The sequence below is a fragment of the Pteropus vampyrus genome, unplaced genomic scaffold, assembly GCF_000151845.1.
Source record: "Pteropus vampyrus isolate Shadow unplaced genomic scaffold, Pvam_2.0 Scaffold137, whole genome shotgun sequence".
Taxonomy (NCBI): Eukaryota; Metazoa; Chordata; class Mammalia; order Chiroptera; family Pteropodidae; genus Pteropus; species Pteropus vampyrus.
Window position 1 is genome coordinate 2,924,028 of NW_011888918.1, and position 20,822 is coordinate 2,944,849.

Genomic DNA, 20,822 nt, shown 5'->3' on the forward strand with positions numbered 1-20,822 from the left:
TTTATTGGTCTTCTGAAACAACAAACCAGAAATATAATTTTGCCTTTAAAAATCTTCTGTCTCAGGATGAAGATAGACCGTTGACAATGCCCACCCCTCCCCCCTTTCCCTTTAGGACATCCCTAGATCTGGTTTCAGCTGGCAAACCAAAAGAAGGAAGACTGCCTCCACCTCAGGGAAGGCATTTAGCAGCCTGTGCTGGGGCTCCCTCTTCCCACCCCCCACCACTCTTCCTTCCACCATCCTTCTCTATGAGGTGGAAGGGTAGAAGGGTGCAAAGTAAGCTGGGCCTGCCCCATCCTTTCCCGTCCTTCCTCTGGGCCTCTTTGTTCTGGCAGCCTATTTCTGGTCCACCATTGAGACCCCTGTCTTAGAACCAGAACCCAGCCAGGATGCCTCTTGCCCCTCAGTGAACCATGGGAAAACCAGTGTCCAGCAGAGGGAGACCTCATACTCACCAGATCAGACTCCTGAGGAGGGGCAGACCTAGCAAAGGGGCCAAGTGACCTTTAAACCCAGCACAGCCCTCTTCTCACTGCCACTGCCTCAGCCTTGCAAGCAAGTACTCTGCCCCATTGGTGTAGGTTCCAGGGAAAGAACAGACAGGACCCCTGGCCCATTCTCTGGTTGGGACTCCCGTCCAGGTGCAATGAAAAACTCTGGGAAGCCAGACTGAGCAGACCAAACCCTGGGAAAGGGAGCCCCTTCACTGAAGCTTCTGAGCAGGGTGAGGCAGTCCTTTCCCTGCTCCTGGGTCTGTTTGGGAGATGTTGGCAAGCAGTGAGCTTCAGCGAAGGCCACCTGCTTTCCTAAGATGCCACCAAGCACAGAGCATGGCCCGGTCCCCACCGGAGGTCACAGGCCCAGGGATGCTGAAGATGGAAGGGTAAGAGGTACAGAGTAATGATTCTTAGGCTGCAGGCTATGGGAATGGAATTGGTGGATGTCCCCACAGGGCCTGGCAGTGGTGATGCACTTAGGCAGTGCTGGGCTCTCAGGAGGCTGCCATCACACACGCTGCAGCTTCAAGGTCTCTGGGCTGCTGTCCCTGGAAAACCCAGGACAGGTGTGAGAGGGTTACCATGGTGACAGGCAGGCACATCCACTTGGCCCACTTTAGAGGATCTCGAAGGCATCCTGTGTTGTCAGTTTGGGTTTCTCCCCCCGTTGACTTGAAAAGATTTGCAGTAAGAAAGCAGAAGGATCTGTGGTCTGAGGGCTAGAGACCCAAGGGGGAAACATATTTCTGTTCCCTAAGTCCTCATGTCCTCTATCTCCGTGTAACTGTGTGTGCATGCGTGCGTGTGAGATTTCCCTGATGATGCTATCAGCTTCAGAGTGAATTAGTGAATCCAGGAGCAGTGTAGTAGGTGTGGTCTCTAGCAGATATAGGGACATAATGGCTTCAGCCAAGGGAATATTATAATCACAGCATTGTGTTTCTAAATGCTGGGTTCAGATGATAGGTTTGATGGGATTGCACATTAGTACCAGCACTTGAAGGCTGGACCCAACTTTCACACTAAAGGGTGGTTAAGAATATCTTCCTGGCTTAGAAGAGAATCACAGAAATAGACTCTAGCCCCCGTATCAATTCCTCCCCAGCCCCTAGATTCAGGTGAAGGGGATCAAGCAAGAGGTAGGGAGAGTCACCTAGCTGTGACCGCACCCAGGGCAGGAAGGGCAACGGGAATGCTCAGTCCAGAAGCCTCTACTTGCACACATGTCCAGAAGCTCAGGGAGATCCCCCAAGCGTTCCAAAGATTTGGTGTCCCAGAGAGGAACATCAGCAGGAACCTTCAGCACAACGGTGGCGGCTTCCATGGAGACAGAGAAGTTCACACTGTGGCTGGTTTGCTGGAGGGCTGGGAGGAAAGTAGAGTTGGGGACTGTAACAGAGGATGTGCCAGCCCTTCCTGAAGCAATCCTCATGCACTCTCCCTGCCCTTCCTACCTAGGCTGGGCTCTCATGCCACAGAGGAGATCTGCTTCTGGTCTTCATGCTCACCCTCTGGGTCCCCCATGAGGGGCTGGCGCTTCTTGAGCTCCCGGTGGTACTTGGCCATGAGGGAGGCATAGATGCAGCCATAGGCAGCAGCTACCACCATCATGATGCAGACGATGCCACAGACAACCCCAGCAATAATCACGGTGCCAATGGCCCGACGCACACTCACTGGCCGATACCTCTGCTTCTGGGGGCAGGCCGTGCTGGGCTCTGGCTCAGGCTCGGCCCCTGGCTTAGGCTTCACCGGTTCTGGGCTGGCTTTGGTACAGGGTGGCCCAGGACTATCCAGCCCAGCTGAGCTATTCTCATCCTCCAACTGGGAGCAATAGTTGAACATCTCCATGGGGACCATGCGCATATCCTTCCCCCTCAGCTCCTTGGGTAGGGTGCAGGCAAGCTGGTCCAGGCGCCCCCCTGCATCAGGAGAGAAAAAAGAAAGGGCTGACCAGGCATTCAGAAGCTGGACTTCCTCTCCCCATCTCCAGGTCCCCAAAATGGAAGACCCAGAAGGTCTGGTTTCTATCAGTAATGCAGTCACTCCCAGGATCACATGGATAGGAGGAGGGAAACTAGTGTCTATTGAGCCAAGTACCATGGTCAGTGAGGCACATATATCACATCATTTAATCCGTGCAGAAGCCATGTACAGTGGATATTGTCATAGTTCCCACTTTAAAGAGAAGCACACAACCATTTCTGTCACACCTACCAGCTCCAAAGTCAAAGTGTCTCATCTATGGGGGTCAGACAATGCTGACATGTGGAGGTGCTCCAGAAAGAGTTGTCAGTGTAAAGAGAGAGCAAAGTGCCCTGCCAGACTACAGTTCAGCTACTCTCCTTGACCCTAAATCTGCCTGCTTACTACCCATTCGTAAACCGGGGGCACTATGTTCAACAGAGTATCTTATCTCCCAGGGCTCTTCCCTCTCCCAAAAAGGACAAAAGCCAAAAGCCACCACTCTTCCATGCAGGATCTTTTAGTTGCCTAAGAGCACCTGGAGTTTAGAGAAAAAGCGTTGTGCAAGAACGTTTTCCTTTTCCTCTTTAGAGCTATACAATGGCCTCACTGGCACCCCACCCACAGCATCCTTGAGTACAGAGGCATCTTGGGGGGAATCCTGAAGACCAGTGAGGGCAAAGGCGAGGAGCCATTGCTAACGGGGTGGAGGGTGGGAGGGTGGGCAGTGACGGGTGCACACATTCACCATGATAATGGGGAAACCAGGCTCCATAATGGGGGGATAGAGATGCAGAACACAGTGCGGGGAGAGAGAGGATAGCTAAGGAGAATGAGCTGCCTGGACACCCCTTGGGAAGTCAGAATCAGATCTTGGCCCTCTTTCAGCTACCAGTGAAATCTAGATGCAGGCAATAGACCCTCTGAGAATGGAATCTGCTCCTGTTACCTCTTCACTGCCAGTTCCTTCTCCCAGCCCAGACGCTGCATACAATAGACATTAATCTTTTTTCAGGATGCCAATAAAAACAGCTAAAGATTTTTTTAAGGAGTACAAGGTTGAAAACAACTCTATTATTGAAGAGTTCTGAAAATATACATTCCCACTCAATGCTCTTTTGCTCTGAGAGTTTAGTTCCAGTTGACTATATGAAAGGGCAAGGATGTTCCCTAAGGATAACACATTGGTCTGGGTCTGAAGACACTCAGCCTCTAGCTCCCTTGTGCCTCTGACTGCCTGGGTGATCTAGTGAACTGTGTCCAGGGCCACCTTTGTGTAGGCAGGAGCTGGGTGTTGACATGGGAGCAACCTTGTCTTCCTGCTCCAAAGACCTGAGGGTAAATCCTGGCTATGTCATCTCATGCAAATTACTTAATGTATGTAATTGCTCCTGGTTCTTAGTTTTCTTGACTGTAAAATAAGAAGGCTAACCCAATTAGCTATGAGGATTGAAATAGATAACGTACACGAAAAGATAGCTCTATACTGGGAACTGTTCAAGTATTAATTATTGTTTCCTCACTCACAAAAATGGAAGAAATTATCATAGTGACTAACATTTTATGGCACTTTTAGTGTGGAAGAGGTTTTTAATAACTAACACATGAGAATATCATGCAAATAATTGAGATTGTGGCTGGATATGAAATGAAAGGAGTGAGACTTTGATGAAAAGCATTAGCATTCTTTTCACAAAGAGTTTTGACATTGATTCATTCAGCAAATATTCATCAAGCTTCTACCTCATGCTGAGCACCAAATTGTGTCTTATTAAGTTTATTTGATATCGTGACTACTATTAGCAAATAAACAAATAAATGAGTAAGTTTTATTAAGGACTTATTTAATGCTGAGTACTTTTAAGACACTTTACATGTATTACCTATTTAATCCTCAAAATTATTCTATGAGATAGATATTGTTATTCACCCCATTTAACAGATGAGGGCCCTGCCACAGAGAAGTTAATCAACTTTCTCAAGATCACACAGCTAGTAAATAGAAGAGCCACAAGTCAAACCTAGATCTGGCACTTTTAGCCACTGCGCTTACTTCTTTGCCCTTCCTTTCCATTTCACTTAATCATTCCACAGGTCATTACAGAACTTTCCTAGTTAATGAAAGGAGGAATGGAAAGAAAGTAAGACCTAGACCATTTGGCTTCTTATTAAAAGAACAAAAGTTCTTGGGAGAGTTGAGATCATCATCAAAATAAAAATTTGGTTTTATCTGTGGATTTAAACTATATTCCACCCTCCTGAAACTATGGATATTTAAGAGATTGCTATATTCAAAAGAAGAATGGTGGTTTTTCTTCTTCCTTCTACCATGCTCAGGAAGCCCAGAGCCATACCTAGTGGGATACAGAGAAAAATTATACTGTGTCTTTAAGTTCCCTCATGAAACCCACCAAAGTGAGATCAAGTTATAGTGAGTCTGTCTGAAAGACATGAGAAGAGAAGGGATGGCAGTGGGGAGGGGGGCACAGAGAAGAAAAGGGAGCAGCAGGGGAGGTGGGAGAGCAGCACCAGGGCCTTTCTGCCCCGCTGATCATTTGGAGGTCGGCTGGGACTCTTCCAGCCTGGCTGGTGGAGGGCCGGGGCCACCCTCTTGTCTCCCTGACCTCGATCCTGAGTCAGTGCCCAGCCTCCAGGAACTGTTGGGCTAGGGGTGACCTGCCAATTTCTCATACCCAGGCAGGGCTGGCTGTACTCACCTCGGTAGGAGAACCACTCCATCCAGTGCTTAAAATCACGCAGGTTACAGTCACACTCCCAGGGGTTGTCCCCAACCTGCAGAAGCTGCAGGCTCACTAGGGGTTCAAATGTCAGCCGGTCCAGGTTCTGCAGGCGGTTGGAGCGCAGTGATAGGGAGCGTAGAGCTGGAAGTCTGTCAAAAAGGCCAGGAGGCAACTGGGCCAGGCCATTGATGGACAGATCCAGGTGGCGGAGCAGGGGCGAGTGCTGCAGCAGGTCCCTGTCCAGGGTCCTGATGCTGTTATTGCGCAGCTGCAGCTCTGTCAGATTCGTCAGGTCCCCAAAAATGGAGCGAGGCAGCTGGTCCAGGAAGTTGTTGGATAGGTCCAATCTCTGCAGGCTGGACAGATTGGCGAAAGCCCAGCTTGGCAGAGAACTCAGCTTGTTGTTCAAGAGCAAGAGGGTTCGGGTGGCAGCCGGCAAATCCGGGGGCACCATGGTGAGGCCTAGGCCACTGCAGTCCACCTCCAAGCTTCTAGTGTCACACTTACAGGAAAAGGGGCAGGCAGAGAGGGCCTCCACAGCATACAGGGTAACCCAGCATGTGATCCCTGGAGGGGCGGGGAATAGGGGGTGGGCGGACAGGTGAAAAGAAAATGGCAGGCGGGGGTTACTGCCTCCTGCCTCGATTCCCTCCTCACTAGTTCCTATCATAATGGCCTCTTGGCTTTATCTCCTTTGATCCAAGCCACAATCAATGCACAAACATTTATTGACCACATAAAAAGATAAGCTCTTCTGTATTAATGGACATCCCACGGCATCAGCAGGGCTCCTTGCCTCACAGCACATCCAACAAAGAAATCACTCTTAGAGTGTGATCCTGCAGAATGGCAGGCCTGAGTCCAGAGGACAAGCAATGCTGGTCCACAGAGATGCCTCGACTCATGTGGCCTCCACAGTTGATCTTTGAAGCTTGGGCCCCACTGACCACAGATGTTGACAAAATTAAGGACATAAGGATGTCAGAGAATACTGCTCTCATGTTCCTCTCCCAGTGTCACCGCCAAGAGAAAGGTTCCCTTTCCAAAAGAAAATGGCCACACTGATGCTTTCATCCCCTCTGCACCCCCACCCCCAACCTGGAGCTTCGCTAAGCTAATATGTGCCATGCATGGAAGGAGTGTACAAAAGGACACTCCAACACTGCTCCTACAACCTCTTAGTGTGTCAGATCTACATGAGTCCCACATACAACATGGAGCTGGCAACTTAGTGTGAGGACCAGCGGGAGCCCAGCCCACCCAGGGTTCGCTCCAGAGGCCACTGTGCAAATGATGAGAATAAGATGCAGAATTCCAATTGTATATTGAAGAATACTTGGGCCTGAGCCACTGCGAATCATGGGGACTAAGACTAGTTTATATTTATTCTCATTCTAAAGCCATCCATGCCCATGTTTCTTAGGGCTGCAGGACAGCATTTTTGCAAGACAGATCCCTTAGCAGCACACCTTTCATGGTCCCATGTTTTGCCCAGGACCCTCTGAGTAGCAAGCACTGGGCCCAGCCTGCAGAAGGGCTGGCAGGGTGCGGGTGGGGAGAGTACTCAGAGAACAATCGCAACATGCAGCTCATTCTATTGGCCAACAGCCCTTGATAAGAGTGACTGCAGAACCCCCTTAACTGTCCTCCTGAGTATCAGAGAAGCCTGCTCACTTTGAAAGAGAAAAGGGATGCGCTCAAAATAGCTCAGCTGCATCCAGTCAGTCCCACCAAGCCCAAAGGAAGGACCCCAGCCAGAGAAATTATGGCAATATTCGGACTAAGCCCATGACCCAGTTGACCCCACCCAGAGAAGCTGCAGCCACCCCAACCTAGGTGCACAGATGGGATGGTCTGAGTCTGTTCTGGTAGGTGTCTAGTTGTCTGGTGTTCCAAAGGGCAGAATTGGAAGGAACGCGATGGGGCTGTAGCCCTCCTCTGCCTGGAGGATCGATGACAGCTGAAAGCCACACTGCAAGGCTGACACCTGAGCCTCTTTGTCCTTGAGGGGAAATGAACACAAGCATGGCATGGGAGCCAACCAGAGACCCTTCCTGGCCATGTAGGGGCACCTGCTGCTACTTCAAACCCTCTCACCCCTCTGAGCCCACCTGCTGCCAGGTCAGCCTGCCCCACACTGCCCCACTCCATGCTATTTGAAAATCAACATTCTTCAGACTTTACTTTCCTTAGGAAAAAATTCAACTCATCCAGCTTCCCTCTCCAAATTTCCATATAACTAGAGGCCACTATTCCCCCACCCCCAAGAAATTCGGAGTGACATAAAACCCTAGTGACAAAAATACAATCCTGTGTTGTGAAGGGCAGAGTGGTTCTAGAATGAGGTTGAAAGGGGATCTGAGTTGCTTGGGAATCAGCCGCTCTCACATGGTGAATAATTCAGGCTGTTTATGTTGTGGGGCAGCTGCATGACAAGGCTGATCATGCAAGGCGAGAAGTTAGACAAAATAATGTCCCTCAGGACCGTTTCTTACCTCTTATCACATAGCCTGGGGCAAACCAGTCCTCACTGACCTTGTCCCTTTACCAATTCTCGGGCTCCTTTCACCCCGACAATTTTGTAAGTTTCATGATGAATTCCCTTATGGGAAATGGAGAGGCCTTGTTTTCTCACACGCAGAAGAAAGGGTTAAAGCTGATCCCTAAAAGTCCCTTCCAGCACCACATCCCAAGAACCCACTAGCTCCTTCCATTTCAGAGCTGGGAAAGTGGAGGCATAAGGGAGGTCTCCTGGTTCAGTCAGCAGATGGTCCAGGCAAGACGAGAGGGAGGCTCACCATTAGGGCAACAGGGCTCACACACACTAGGACCGCTGGGGGTGTGGGGGGCACTTCCTGAGTTCAGGAACAGACCGACTTAGGGAGACAGAACCACCTGTCATGGCCTCCAGCTCCTGATCTAACTGCCAGGGCTCCCAGTAGCGACTATTTCTTTAACTGACACAGATGCCAGTAGAGAGTAAGCCAGGCCTTGGGTCTCCTGGGAAGATCTGTCTCAGACCTTCCTGCAGCCCAGATGCATCACTGCGAGCCAAGCCTGCCCCACTGCCCAGACCCCTACCCCACCCTACCGTACTCACAGGAAATCTGCCTCCACTGCAGGGCCAGCCTGGTCCTCTGCTTGGGGCCACTGCCCAGTGCCAGCATGGTGAATGCCTCAGCTCTCACAGCCCTGAACCTCTGGGGACAGAGGAGCCCCTTGGCATGTGCTACTTGTCAGTCCTGAGAGAGAGAGAGAGAGAGAGAGAGAGAGAGAGAGAGAGAGAGAGAGAGAGAGAGAGACTTGAGTGCAAGCAGGCATTTGAGGCCCATCCAGCCAGGGGTTAGGGAGAGGGCCCCGGTGTCTCTTTACACTCCTTGTCATTCCCTCTCTTGTTCTCAGCTATAACTTCCTGGGTGCGGGTCAGAAGAGGACTGAGTGGTCAGAGAAGCCAGGAAACCTTCACCCTCGCTTGGGTTGACTAGAGGTAGCATGGAGGGGCAGACTCAGACATCCCCAGGAGCCATCCATCTGAGGCCCAGTGCTGAGCTCTGGACTGTGAAATGCAAGAATTGCCCCAGACTCTCCCCACGTCCCTGCCCTCAGCCTCCCCCTGCCTCTTGTTGCCTCTCTGGGATGTTGATCTCTAAGATGTTTTCAGATCTATATGACCTCCTCTGTGTCTGAGCTTTTCCATTCACAGTGGGGAAACTGAGAGACATCTCTGCTAGGTAAGCAGAGTGAGGCCACAGACCACACTGTTCATAGTCCCACTGCAGCTCTTACCATGACCCCCAAGGAGGCAGAGAGCAGGCCGTCCGCAGACTCTGCCGCTGGGTCAGACAGGCCCTCTGCAGACTCTGCCTGCTCCCCCTCCACCTTCGCCTGAGAAGTGAGTCCCAGTGCTTGTCTTCCGCCCGCCGGTCTATAATAGACTCACTGGCTCAGGGGTTCATGCTGCAGCAGCTGCTCCTGCAGGAGACAGGGATACAAAGGAGAGGGTGAGATCGTAGAGCAGAAGGAGCAGGACGGTGGGTGCAGAAGCCGGTTTCTCTTCCAGAGAGGACTCACCCTTTCTAGGGTCTCGAGGACCTTCCCTGCCTTAACCCAATGACCTGTAAGTGGGACACTAGCCCTCCTCTGGTTCCCATTTCCTTCTGGATATGGCCAAGGGCCCTTAGATGGAGCCCAGAGCCTCCCATCAGAGGGTGTGAAAGGGGACTGTGGTGGTCGCCACTGCAGCTGGCACAGGGAAAGGTGGAGAATGGGATGGGGGGAGGGGAGACTGCCGAGGGCGCAGCCCCCTCCTGCTCCCAAAGGCACTGTCCTGTCAGCTTTCTGCCCCTGGCTGACTCCCGGGGTCCGACCTTCCTTGGTTGCCTGATTCACTCCTGGGTGATTCCTGGTTGCAGCGCCCCTCTTTCCCCTCCCACAGGCCTGGTTAATTCTGGGAGCCTGAGGAGCCAGTGGCAGAGTTAAGCAGACAGCTGAGGAGGTGGAAAGAGCTGCTGGAAAACTAGCGCATTCAGCTCTGAAATCTTGGGTGAAGCGGGGTTTCCCTCAGGCATTTAGGGTCCTGCTGCAGCTCCCGGTGTCTCTCATCGCCTCTCTCCCCCACCCCTTTGGTTACAGCTGTCTCCCAGAGGGTGGCAGAACCCACTTAGAACACAGCAGCCCCCAAAGGACCTTCAGCTGTGCTCCCAGCAAGGGCAGCCTGCTGAGGAGGGGAGGGGCTCTGTCTGCTCTCAGCTTGTCTTTCCTCCCCAGCCCCCAGCCACATCAGGAAGGCTCCAGGTTATGAAGGCCGGGCAGGGGCTGGCAGAGTGCGTCTCAACAACGGGGCTCAGATGTGGGGTGTGGGGTGTGGGGAGCAGTCTCCACACTGCTTCCTGGATGGATCCCAAGGCCCTGGGCTGAGGCGTGGGAGAGATGATCAGAGTAGCTCAGGTGTTGTTCTCCAGCTGCTCTCCTAGAGCCAGGCCCCAGCACCAACCTGGCTCAGACGCCCAGTCAGGCAGGGCTCTGGGTTCAAATCCCTGTCAGGTCATCCCCTAGCTGTGCTACCGTAAACAAACAGCATAAACTCTCTGGGCCTCGGTTATCTTAGCTCTAAAAGTGATGACAGTAATACTTAATGGGTGGAATATTTATGAGGATCAGTCTAATTAAGGGGAGGAGAATTAGCATTAACTATATTAGTACACAAATTACCTAAGAAGATAATTCAGGCGAATACACCCAACTCGGACTTGAACCCATGATAGATGTGAGGAAACACCAGCAGCTTGCCGCAGGCCATATGAAATCTCTTTCCCGATCCCACAAACCTCACACATGGGCATACTTCTCTATTCCCTGAGCACATGGCTGCATTCCCGAGCCTGCGCCAGGACTGTGGACCATCATGATGCTCACTGCAGGGTGTGCTCACACACACAGCCTTCACTGACCTCCATCACAGGCAGCGGTGCACACCCTCTCTGTCCCCCAGACTCTGACCCCCAGAACAATGTCCTACACCAGCAAGAACCTTCATACCAAGAGCTCACAGCACCCACACTATATTAGGCAGGTCAGCGGACACCCAAGGCAAGGAGACAATGGCCAACTTGCCCAAGGTCACACAGTAAGTCAGGGATAGAATCGCAAGCCTCTGAGCCTGGCTGCTCATCCACTCCCTGGTGACTGTCACCCAGCATGGCCCCTGTGGGAAGACACTTATGTGTGCACAAAGCAGGGTGCACACAGGCTCCCAGACATGTGCTTGGAGCTCCCAACACAGCACGTGATGCAAACACAAACCCACAGAGAGTCATGCAGTTAGGCACGTGCTAACACACACACGTGTGCACACATGTACGCCCTGCTGGCGGCCCCCCAGCCCTCCTCAGATCCAACATTCTGGCAGCAGAGTAAGACACCTGGAAGTTCCCCAAATCCCCCAGCAGACAGGTATACAGGGATACCTCCAGTCTAGAAGTAAGATCTAAAGCAAACCCTTACAAGGCCGTCCCTAACCCAGGACGTGTTCTCTGCTCAGACCCACACAGAGCTGGGTTCCCAATCCAGCCTTCTGCTCCCACTCCATCCTGTTTCCTGCAGGGAGGCAGGTGGCAGAGAACCCCCCTCACTTGAGCCCAGGCCCTATTTCCACCTGAGCCTCCTCTTTCAAGCAGGTTTCCCATTCCACCCCCTCCAACCTTCCCCAGACTCTGTGTCCCCGCAGAAGTGAGCCAAGGAGTTGACCAGTAAGCAGCACTCAGTGGAGATGGTGGGCCCGAGTGCAGGTCCTGATGCCGTATCCCCAGCCTTGAATGATGTCACATATAAAGCGAGCCAGGCAAGTCGCCAAGATGTAGAGACACAGGTGGCACCTTGCAACGTTGACCCTGGTATCTCTGGAGAAATGCGATAGAAACAAGGCCCCCAGGTCCATGGAGGGACCTGTGTTCCCTGGAGAGCTGACCCTGCCTCCTTGGGCAGCAGAGAAGTGACCCTTAGGGAGATATGGGCTTGAGCCCTCTGCCCACCAGCACACCTTCAATCGAAAGACTCCCTTCCCACTCCCAGAAGTACCCAGCCTCATTAGGAAGGAGATGACCTACATTAGGAAGCTTGGAGAGCAGCTGCTTCAGCAGGTGCTGGCCGGCTGCTGGAATAAATTAACGCCATCTGGGTGGGCAGTCCCCACCCAGGGTAGAAAATGGGCGATGGAAAGAGAGTCAGGGGGTCCTGCCAACAAAATGTCCTGCTTGAAGTCCCACAGCCTTGTGGCTCTGGAAGCTGGACCTGCTGCCAGTCCTCATGGACCTTTTTGTCCCAGTCCCAGAGACAGATACGAGAGCAAAGGGGCGGCCCCGCAGGGACCCTGGGCCTCCTTCAGTGGGCTTTGCTGGGACAACCAGGATTGGAGGATGGGGCTGAGGAGCTAAAATCAGTCAAGTAGGGAACCCCCTGAGAACCAGAAATACGGGGCTGTGTGTGCCAACCCTTTGCTACTCAGTTTGGTCCACGGACTGGCGGCATGAGCTCACCTAGAAACATCTTAGAAATGCAGAATCTTGGGCCCCGCCCTGGCCAACTGAATCAGAATCAGCATTTTACCAAGATGCAGACAGTTTGGATGCATATTTAAGTTCAAGAAGCCCCGGACTAGATCATTTCTCTCCCAGCAGACCGGGGCACCTCCCAGGAGGCCATGCTGGTCAGTCTCGGTACCAGCCAAGGAGTGGCAGTGACCTGGGCAGGGTACTGACATTGGAACCTCCTTCCAGAAGCCTCTGTATGGGGAGAAGCCATTATCATAGCCACAAACACCTGTGTGTGGGGTTCTTAGTCCTCATAACAACTCGCTGAGGTTAGTATTACTATTAACACCATTTTGTAAATGGGGTAAACTGAGGCAGGGGAAATTAAGTAAATCCCACAGGTTAGGTAATAGAAGAATGCAGCTTTGGGCCCAAATGGTCTGCGACAAAGCTGCTAACTCAGCTGCCTTTACAGTCCTCTAGGTCTGTTCTGTTCCTGATCTGCTGACACATGGTGGTTCCTGGTATAGAAAGGAAAGGCAGGAAAAAGGAGACACGACCTTTCATTTGTACTGCACAGCACAGTTTCCAGGCGTTTCCTCATTCACCCTCTCACTGGGGCTGAGGAGACAGGTCTCCTTACCCCTTCTCCTGAAGGAGAAGCAAACTGTGCCTTGCTGGACTGAGATGCAAGCCGGGTCCTCCCGATGGCCACCCTCTGCCCAGAAATGTCGCAGATGCAGCAGGGAAAAGCCCCCCTGGGAGGCCGAGACCTGGTCAGGGAAGTGGAGGGGGCTTTTCTGAAACCCTCCTGGTGGAGGGTGAGTTCTGAGGTGAGGAGGGTGAGCTGGGAGCTGCAGAGAAGCCGGAGGTGGGGAGGTAGTGATGGAACAGGAGGCAGCAGTAAGAGCAGAAGGTTCCACGTGCTCCTGCCGAGCTGAGTGGGTGAGGCGTCCCCTGGAGACTGAGGGTGGGATCTGCTTCTGGTGGGGGTGGGGGGGTGCCTCACCTCGGCCCCCAGGTGAGGAGCAGAATGCCTTGCTCTCATTCTCTGCAGGCGCTCAGATTAGGATGGTGCTGAGCCCTGACCTCTCTGGGCCTCTGCCCCAGAAGTGGTCTCATACACCAGCTAGAAAACGCCAACAAACCCACCACAGGCCGGGTGCTTACACCCTTCCTCTGGTGCTTCTACACATCCATCCCCCCAGGGCAAGTATCCCAGCCACACAGCCTGCTGCACCTTGACCTGAGGGTTTCTGACCCCTGGGACGGCTTGCTGGTCCTGTCGTGTGTGCCCTCCCTGGTATCTCCCATTGGTCAAGGCAAGGGTCCCTGTCTCGAGACAAGGGTCCCTGTCAGCACCAGACTCACAGACCCTCGAAGCAGAAAGGGCCTTTGCAGTCTCCTCTGCACATCCTTTGTTCTGCAGAGAGGTGAAGGCCACAGACTAGTGAGAAGCAGGGCTGAGATTGGAGCCATGTCTTGGGGCTGCAAGGACAGCGTCCTCTCCACCCCAGGAGGGCAGAGAGGGACCTGAATGACAGGGCTGAGCCCTAAGTGGAGGGGACCTTACGGGGTGGTGGGGCGGCGGGGTAGAGGGGAGGAAGGGGAGCTCTCCACCTGCTGCATCAGCCTGGCCCTTCCAGGAAACATTCTCTATCTCTTCCCTGCCCTTCATTCCCCTTAATACACACTGCCCAGGCGGCACAGACACGGGCTTTTATGCTTGGAACAGACAAACCCTCTTGGTTCATTTTAAAACGCATGCCCTGTTCTCACCCCAGCTTCCTGCACCTGGTTTCCTTGTCAAACATTCTCAATTCCAAACAGACCCTCTGAGAAAAGGAACAGAAAAGCCCCCCAAGTCACTCCGCGTGGGAGCCACTCTCGCATGTGAATGAGCTACGGAGTCACTGTGGCCATGGATCTGGGCTCAGGGCTGGGCTGGTGGGAGCAGAGGAGGCCTGAGCGCTGGGTAGAAGGAGGGAGGCCCTAAGAGAAGAGAGACTACCTCTGCTCGAACTCCTCCTCTTCCTGCCCCAAAGCTCCCCAGATACCCCAAAATTGCATCAACTCCCCTGCCCCCCTCCTCACACTGCCCACTCAGCCCAAAGCAGCCCCAACACAGCTTCCCCCTCGCCCCGCACACACACACACCCCGCTTTGGTGCCTGGGAAATGGAACAAGGTTTGCTCATTCGAGCCCCAGACACAGCTTCCAGCCAAACCCCAAAGAAACCAGATCGGTTGCTTAAGAACCCTCCCTCCTTCTCCTGCCACCCCCGGCTGGCTTTCCTGGTCTCCCTCTTTGGCAGTGCCAGAGACTGCCAGCGGGGAGGTGGGGTGGGAAGAGCAGGAAGCGGCTGTGGGTTTCCCTCCAGGCTGGACTTCCCCCGCCCGCCGTCTCCACGTGCTCAGCTTCCCCCTCCCCCAGCTGATGCAGTTATCTAAGCTGCAGACTGTCAATCTGAGTCACAGAGAGGTGATGCCCAACATGCCCTGACAGCCAGGTGCCAACCTCACTGCCATCACCCCCAGAAATGCAGACTGCACAGCTCAGAGAAAAGATAAAGCAGTTGACTGGAACTGAGCTGGGAGAGTGGGACTCCTGGTGAGACCCCCTCTCTCAGCATTGTCAAAATGGGCCTTGGGGCTGCTAGAGTGGCTGTCCTGCTCCAGCTCAGGGTTTCCACGCCCCCACTGGGTCGAGAAGTCAAGTAGGCATGGCCTGGCTATAGACCACCCAGCCGAGTCTACAACCCCCCTAAGCCTCTGTGGACTAGGAGCAAGGCCTCAGGCTCGCCAAGAAGAACTGCAGCTTTCTTCTCCCTCATCCACTCCCAGCCACACCTCCACTAGGGCGGCTTCCCCTACAGTTACAGGAACCCGGACCCGTGTCCAGCCAGGAGTAGCTCCTCCGCAGCCTCGTCCAAGGACAGCTGCCCGAATGCCACGACCCTACACTGAGGGCATCCTAGAAAGAGGCCGGGACCCTGAGATCTACTCCCATGCCTCAGCACAGTCCTCCAGGCTACCACCCCTATCCTGAGCCATGCTCTGCACCAGCCCTGTCACCAGCACCTCTTTTCCCATAGCACCCAATTTCCTCAGGCTGTCTGCTGAGCCGGGCATGCAGATAGCATAGGGCTCTTGGCTGGCTGGCTCTCCCCCTGCCACAGGGACTGGTTTCCATGCCACACAGGCCTGTCACCTGGCACTGGCACTGCCCTCCCCGCCCCCCCCGCCCCCCCCCCCCGCCGTCCTTCCCTAGCTTCCCCCACCCCAGCAGAATTCTAGCTCATGTCCCCAACACAGTGAGGTCAAAGTTCCCTGTGTCCTGTATCTTTGGGCTGTCCAGACGTCTGATCTTGAGCACTTTCCCCAGGCCTATCAACTGCCCCCAAGCAGAAGGTGGCAGCAGCTATCTGTTCAGGGCAAAGAGACCTCGCAAAGGCAGGACCCAGTCCCCATGCCCAGCCACCCTGCACCCCCGCCGACCCTCCATCCCTTCCCACCAGCGCATAGCACTCACCGTTTTTCGCCCTGACCTCGAGCTCCTTAAATCAAGTAGCTCTGAACCGTCCAATGAGCCCCTCCTGGGATTCCCGGAGAAATCCACACAACACTGCCAAGCAGAGCACAGTGGGCTCTGCGTCTCCCATCCACCGGGAGCGGAGCGGGGACCTCACACGCAGCACACAGCACGGGGGAGAAGGAATGCCTGCTGCCGCCGCTGCCAAGGGGACGGGGCTGCTGGGTCAATAACAAACTGAGAAGGAAAGAGGGAGGGACAGAGAGAGATGGGAGAAAGGAAGAAAGGGGAGAGGAGGAGAGAGCACGCGTGTGCGCCCGAGCAAAGAGACGGAGCAATGGAGTGACAGCTGGGGGTACATCTGTGATGACAGCGACAGTAGCACACACAGGCGAAGGCGCGCGCACACAGGCACACACACACACCAGAGGCGCTCACGGCCGGGAGGGCAGCGCTCACCCTTGAAATGCTCACATTTCAGTGGGAAGAAAAGGCCTGTGGATTAGTCGATCCCAACTCCAGGGAGGAGGAACGCTGTTTTACCAGGCACCTCCATCTTCCTTCCCCACGCTCCTGCAGGCTCTCTCCGCCCATCGCCGCGCCCCTCCTCAGCCTCTCTCCCCTCTCTACCTTTCCCTTTACGGGAAGAGGGGCAGGAGCCAGCGGGTAGGGAGGCCCCCTGGGAAGCTGGGTCTGTCCCCTGTTCAAAGACAAATAGGGCAATATCTCCCATTCTGCCTGTGGAGAAGGAAACACCGAACCCTTCTCTCAGTCAAAGGGGGAGTTATTTCAGACAGGGTAATTGGAGGGGCTCATGGGGCGGGGGTGTCCATCTGCCTATCCACAGCCCTCCAAAGGAGCCCTGAGCCTCACAGAGTCAGGGTGACACAGTCACACAAAGGTCACTGAGCCTCAAGTGGCCACAGACCCAGGCTACTCAGGGGAGCAAAATGCCAGGGCCAGCAGGCTGGGAGCCCCAGGACCTGCTGGCACTGGTGGGCAGGTTGTTTGTGGGGCCCTGGGGTGAGCCTTAGAGGGACAGCGGGCAAATGCAGCCCTTGCCTCACCAGGCTTGGCTCCTCCGGGCTCCTTGCTGTTATCTACGTGGGATAGGCATGTGAAGGGAAGGCTGGTATTCAAGAACTCAGAGACCTCTTTACGAACCAATCAGGACAAAGACTTTGGAGAAACCGATATTCCAAGAGATGGCCAGTGTATGATCCAAATGCAAAGGAAGCTAAGCCAGAAGAGGAGCCCAGCCGGTGCACCAGCCCCTAAATGATCCTTCCTTGCAGTTCTTAAAACCAGCCTGGCACCTCGATGGCAGATAGTGTGGCATGTTGGCAATACGTCAGGCATGTCCCAGTGTCCCTTTTCCATTTTGTCTGCTTTCCTGGGAGATTCACCTTCAGGACTAGATGCAGGCTGAGAAAGCCCCTTGACTCAGAACAACCCTGAGAGGACACTCCTGCACCTGTCTTTCTGTCTGCTCTGCTGCATGACACAGCAGTGGAGGGCTCGGGCTACTTCCCAAGAGGAAGGAGCATCTTTTACCTCCCAAGAAACCGTTGCCTCTCACCTACACAGATGTCACATGCATCCTGCCCTTCAAGTAAAAATGCTCCCACCTACCCCTAAACACACTTCCCACTTCCCAGCCCCAGAAAGCATGTCCTTCCCTGAGGCTGGAATGCTCTCCTGAAAAACCAACCAGAACGTCACCTCCTCTGTGAAGTTTCCCTGGTTAGCTCATGGGCTTGATCTTCTCCTTCTCTGGTATTTGGCCTTTCTTTGGGCCTCCCTGTGGTTATCACAGAAAATGTACAGCAGCTCTCTGCTTGGTTTGCCTGCTTCCTACACAGCGAGCAGTTCCAGAAGGGGGCCTCTGCCTCACCCAGCCCAGTGCTGAATGAGGAATGGGAGGGAAGCAGGAGCCCAAGCCTAGGCATCAGGGGACTCAGAATCTAGACCCTGCTGCTCACTAAATAGCTAGCAGCTAGTTAATTGCCTGGCAGCCAAGGGCCCCAGTTTCCTGCCTGTAGAAGAGGGAGGTAGAGATCCCGGACCTCGCTCCCAGCAGTGGCACTCTGGGCCCTAATACTCACTGAGTGCCTGCAGACTCTCCAGCTCGTGTTAGAAAAGGCTGCCCCTCTTAACCGTGCAGCTCTCCACCCAGTTACACGCAGTCTTTGGGCTGGGATATCCAGGCAAAGGAGGAGGAAGGGCAAAGTAGCTATGAGAGTTAGAGGGTAGAAGATGACGCTTCTGACTCCTCCGGAGCACGGCACCTGACAGGGATCAGGTCTCTGTGTGTGTGCAGGTGTGCATGAGCATGTGCGTGTACGGCTGTTTTGTTTTGCCTTCTGTGATGACAAAGCAGCACCCAGGTGACAGCCAGGATGCAGAGCAAACAGGTTCATCTTGATAAGCCGTCTGCCGCCTGTGGCCTTATTGAGGTTCTTTGTTAGGCTGTCTGCCAGCCAAGGAGATCTTACAGAAAAGCTGCTTCGGAGGAATGCACAAGATCATTGTGGAGAAGCAGGCGAAAGAAGGCAGGGAGAGGGACAGGCCCAGCCAGCGCCCGGAAATGGGAGTCTGATTTCTCCCCTGTCAGGTTGTGGCAGGTCCCTGGGGACCAAGGGCAGGGTCTAAAACAAGGACACGCATGCAGGATGGGCGAAAGCCACCCAAAAGGCTGAGCGCTTGACATTCCCCAGGCCCCTTTGCTTGGATTTCTCTCTTCACCACAAGTTCTGACCCCGCCTGCGAACAGCACCGTGAGGCATATCACACAGTAGGATTATTTGGAGGGGCTGGGCAGAGGGCAGCCAGCCTGATGCTCCCCAGGTGAAGGTCCACTGAGGCTCTGACAATAGCACCTGAGGGAGCAGGCGGCTGGAACAGGAATCTTAGCCACCCTGACAGGTCTCCCAGGAAAGGAGTAGGGGCTTTCTCAGTGTCTGGGGTGGAAAAGCACAATTTGGGTTGTGAGGAAGTAGTTTAACAGAAGGATTTAAAATAATTAAAGCCAAGGGGTGCAGGCCATTAGGCATGGCAGAACACAGCCAATTTGTTGTTACGGACATTCCCTTGCATCTCACCACCTTCCCCATTCCATACCAGCCAGCACCTAACACGAGGAAGTTCTTTGCGACTCATCTAAATTCCCTGTTTCTTAGTGGATTTCCTCCTGAGTCTTCAAGGGAATCCAAGCACAGCTAAATCTCTAAGACCTCAAGTCGAGCATCTGTCAGAGGACAGGGCTGTGTACGGGAGGATGGAGTCCAGCAAGGTCTCAAACCCTAGGACAGAGAGATCTTGTAGAATTTGCTTCCCAGTCTAGGGGCTGACCCAGTGGAATTCACAAGTATTTATTTAGCTCAAAAAACATGCATTGCACTCCACTATGTGCTAGGTATTATTCTAGGTGCTAGGGATAAGAACTCAACTCCCTTGCCTGCTATTAACCCCTATTCTAATAGGATGAGACAGACAATAAATGAGAATAAAATAAATAAACCATGTTGCTTAGGAAATAAAGTGATGAGATAGAGAATGAATGGAGAAGGGGAGAACTGCTCTTTCTGGGAAGGTTGGGAAAGGCCTAAGAGGTGATATTTGGGCTGAGGTCTGATGACCAGAAGGAGCCAGCCATGGGAAGTGCTGGGAAGAGCATTCCAAGAAGAGAGAACAGCCAATGCAAGTGCCCGGGAGTGGGAACTAGCTTAGCAAGTTTGAGAGAGAAAGGGATTCCTGTTGAAATCAGAGACTCAGCAGGGCCAGCTCCTTAGGATCTTGTAGGCAGCAATACAAAGGAGTTTAGGTTTTGTTCAAAGAGCAGTGGGAAGACTCTGCAAGGTTTGAAGCAAGGGAGTGAAGTAATTCAATCTCCAGAAAGATCACTCTCATGACTATGTGGAGAAAGTGGATCATGGAGGGCAAGGAAACCACTTAGGGGTCTATTGCATTAATCCGAGTGAGAGAGATGATGGTTTTTTCCATGGTAGTAGCTGTGGAGGGGAAGAGAAGTGGAGAGATTTATGAAGTTTTGGAATAAGGTCTGCAGAACTTGGATGCAATGAGGGAAAATGATAACAATTAGGTAGAGAATGTGCTCCCAAAAAGGGAAACCTCAAGGAGGGTCAGGTTTGGGGAGGAAAAGCCAGAGTTAGGTTTGGAACGTGTAAAGTTTGAAGCGCTGATTGATGACACAAATGAAGATGTCAGCAAGTAGTTGGAATGTCTTAAGCACCGCAAAGGATCCCCAGGGCTTGCCTCGGAAGAGCTCATGGCTCAGCTGTGAGATGGCACCTAGCGAGGGAGAATCCGCTGTGTGCCCCACTCCTGCCATTTCTACTCAAGAGCCTCAAAAACCTGTTTCATTAGAGAAGAATTAACTCCACCCTCTCAAGACTCCCTCTGTTAGAATCACAGAATTTCTTCCAGCTCAGAAATGTCATTCCATGAGACTTGGCACTGAGCAATTGGCAGAGAAGCAGAGTCTCTCTCCAGGAATAGTCTGAGAGCTATTTGACCACGGGGGCCAAGGACAGGGATAAACAAGCTTTCCTAAATCCCAGAAAGCTGATCATTCTAAGCATTAGTGTGACTCCTGTCTGAGAATTTTTAGTATAGGTCCCTCCTCTTTTATTCGACCTTTTACTACAGGTGAAAGAAGTCTGTCTAAAATGGATATCAAAGGTGATCTTAAAAGGGAGAATAAGGAGTGACTGAGGGGCCACCTCAGCCTCTCTCAGAGAGAAATGCGAGAGCCAAGAGGGGGCCTGGCAACCACAGCTGGGCGCCAATACTCCCCTCACCTGCTGATCACTCCTGCTGTGTCTGTGTCTCTGGTCTTTGTCATGAAGAAGGAGGTCTACCTGTCCCCTTTCTGAGGCCAGTCTTTTCAGCCACTTGGACCTTGAAGCAACAAAGAAGCCCCCATAGAACTCAAATGTTTCCATATCACAGGACCTTATCAAGACTTCCAGCCACAGGGTTGCCTGAGACGTCAAGGGAGGGGAGAGGCCTCTCAGGGCCTTGGTATCTTCATCTGT

At 53.2% G+C, this 20,822-nt stretch overlaps 2 protein-coding genes across 2 annotated transcripts in view; one reads left to right on the top strand and one right to left on the bottom strand.

The window, feature by feature from the left end:
• CACNA2D4 (calcium voltage-gated channel auxiliary subunit alpha2delta 4) overlaps positions 1-20,822 on the top strand; it is a 130,294-nt gene that overhangs the window by 89,295 nt on the left and 20,177 nt on the right. The gene's annotated exons all lie outside the window — the stretch shown is intronic.
• On the bottom strand, positions 1,851-16,328 carry LRTM2 (leucine rich repeats and transmembrane domains 2). The gene is made up of 5 exons (XM_011367807.2): positions 16,240-16,328; positions 8,993-9,178; positions 8,307-8,448; positions 5,183-5,773; positions 1,851-2,422 (listed from the first exon to the last, which is right to left on the bottom strand). The coding sequence occupies exons 3-5, from the start codon at positions 8,371-8,373 to the stop codon at positions 1,968-1,970; spliced, it is 1,113 nt and encodes a 370-aa protein (XP_011366109.1). The 5' UTR covers positions 8,374-8,448; positions 8,993-9,178; positions 16,240-16,328; the 3' UTR covers positions 1,851-1,967.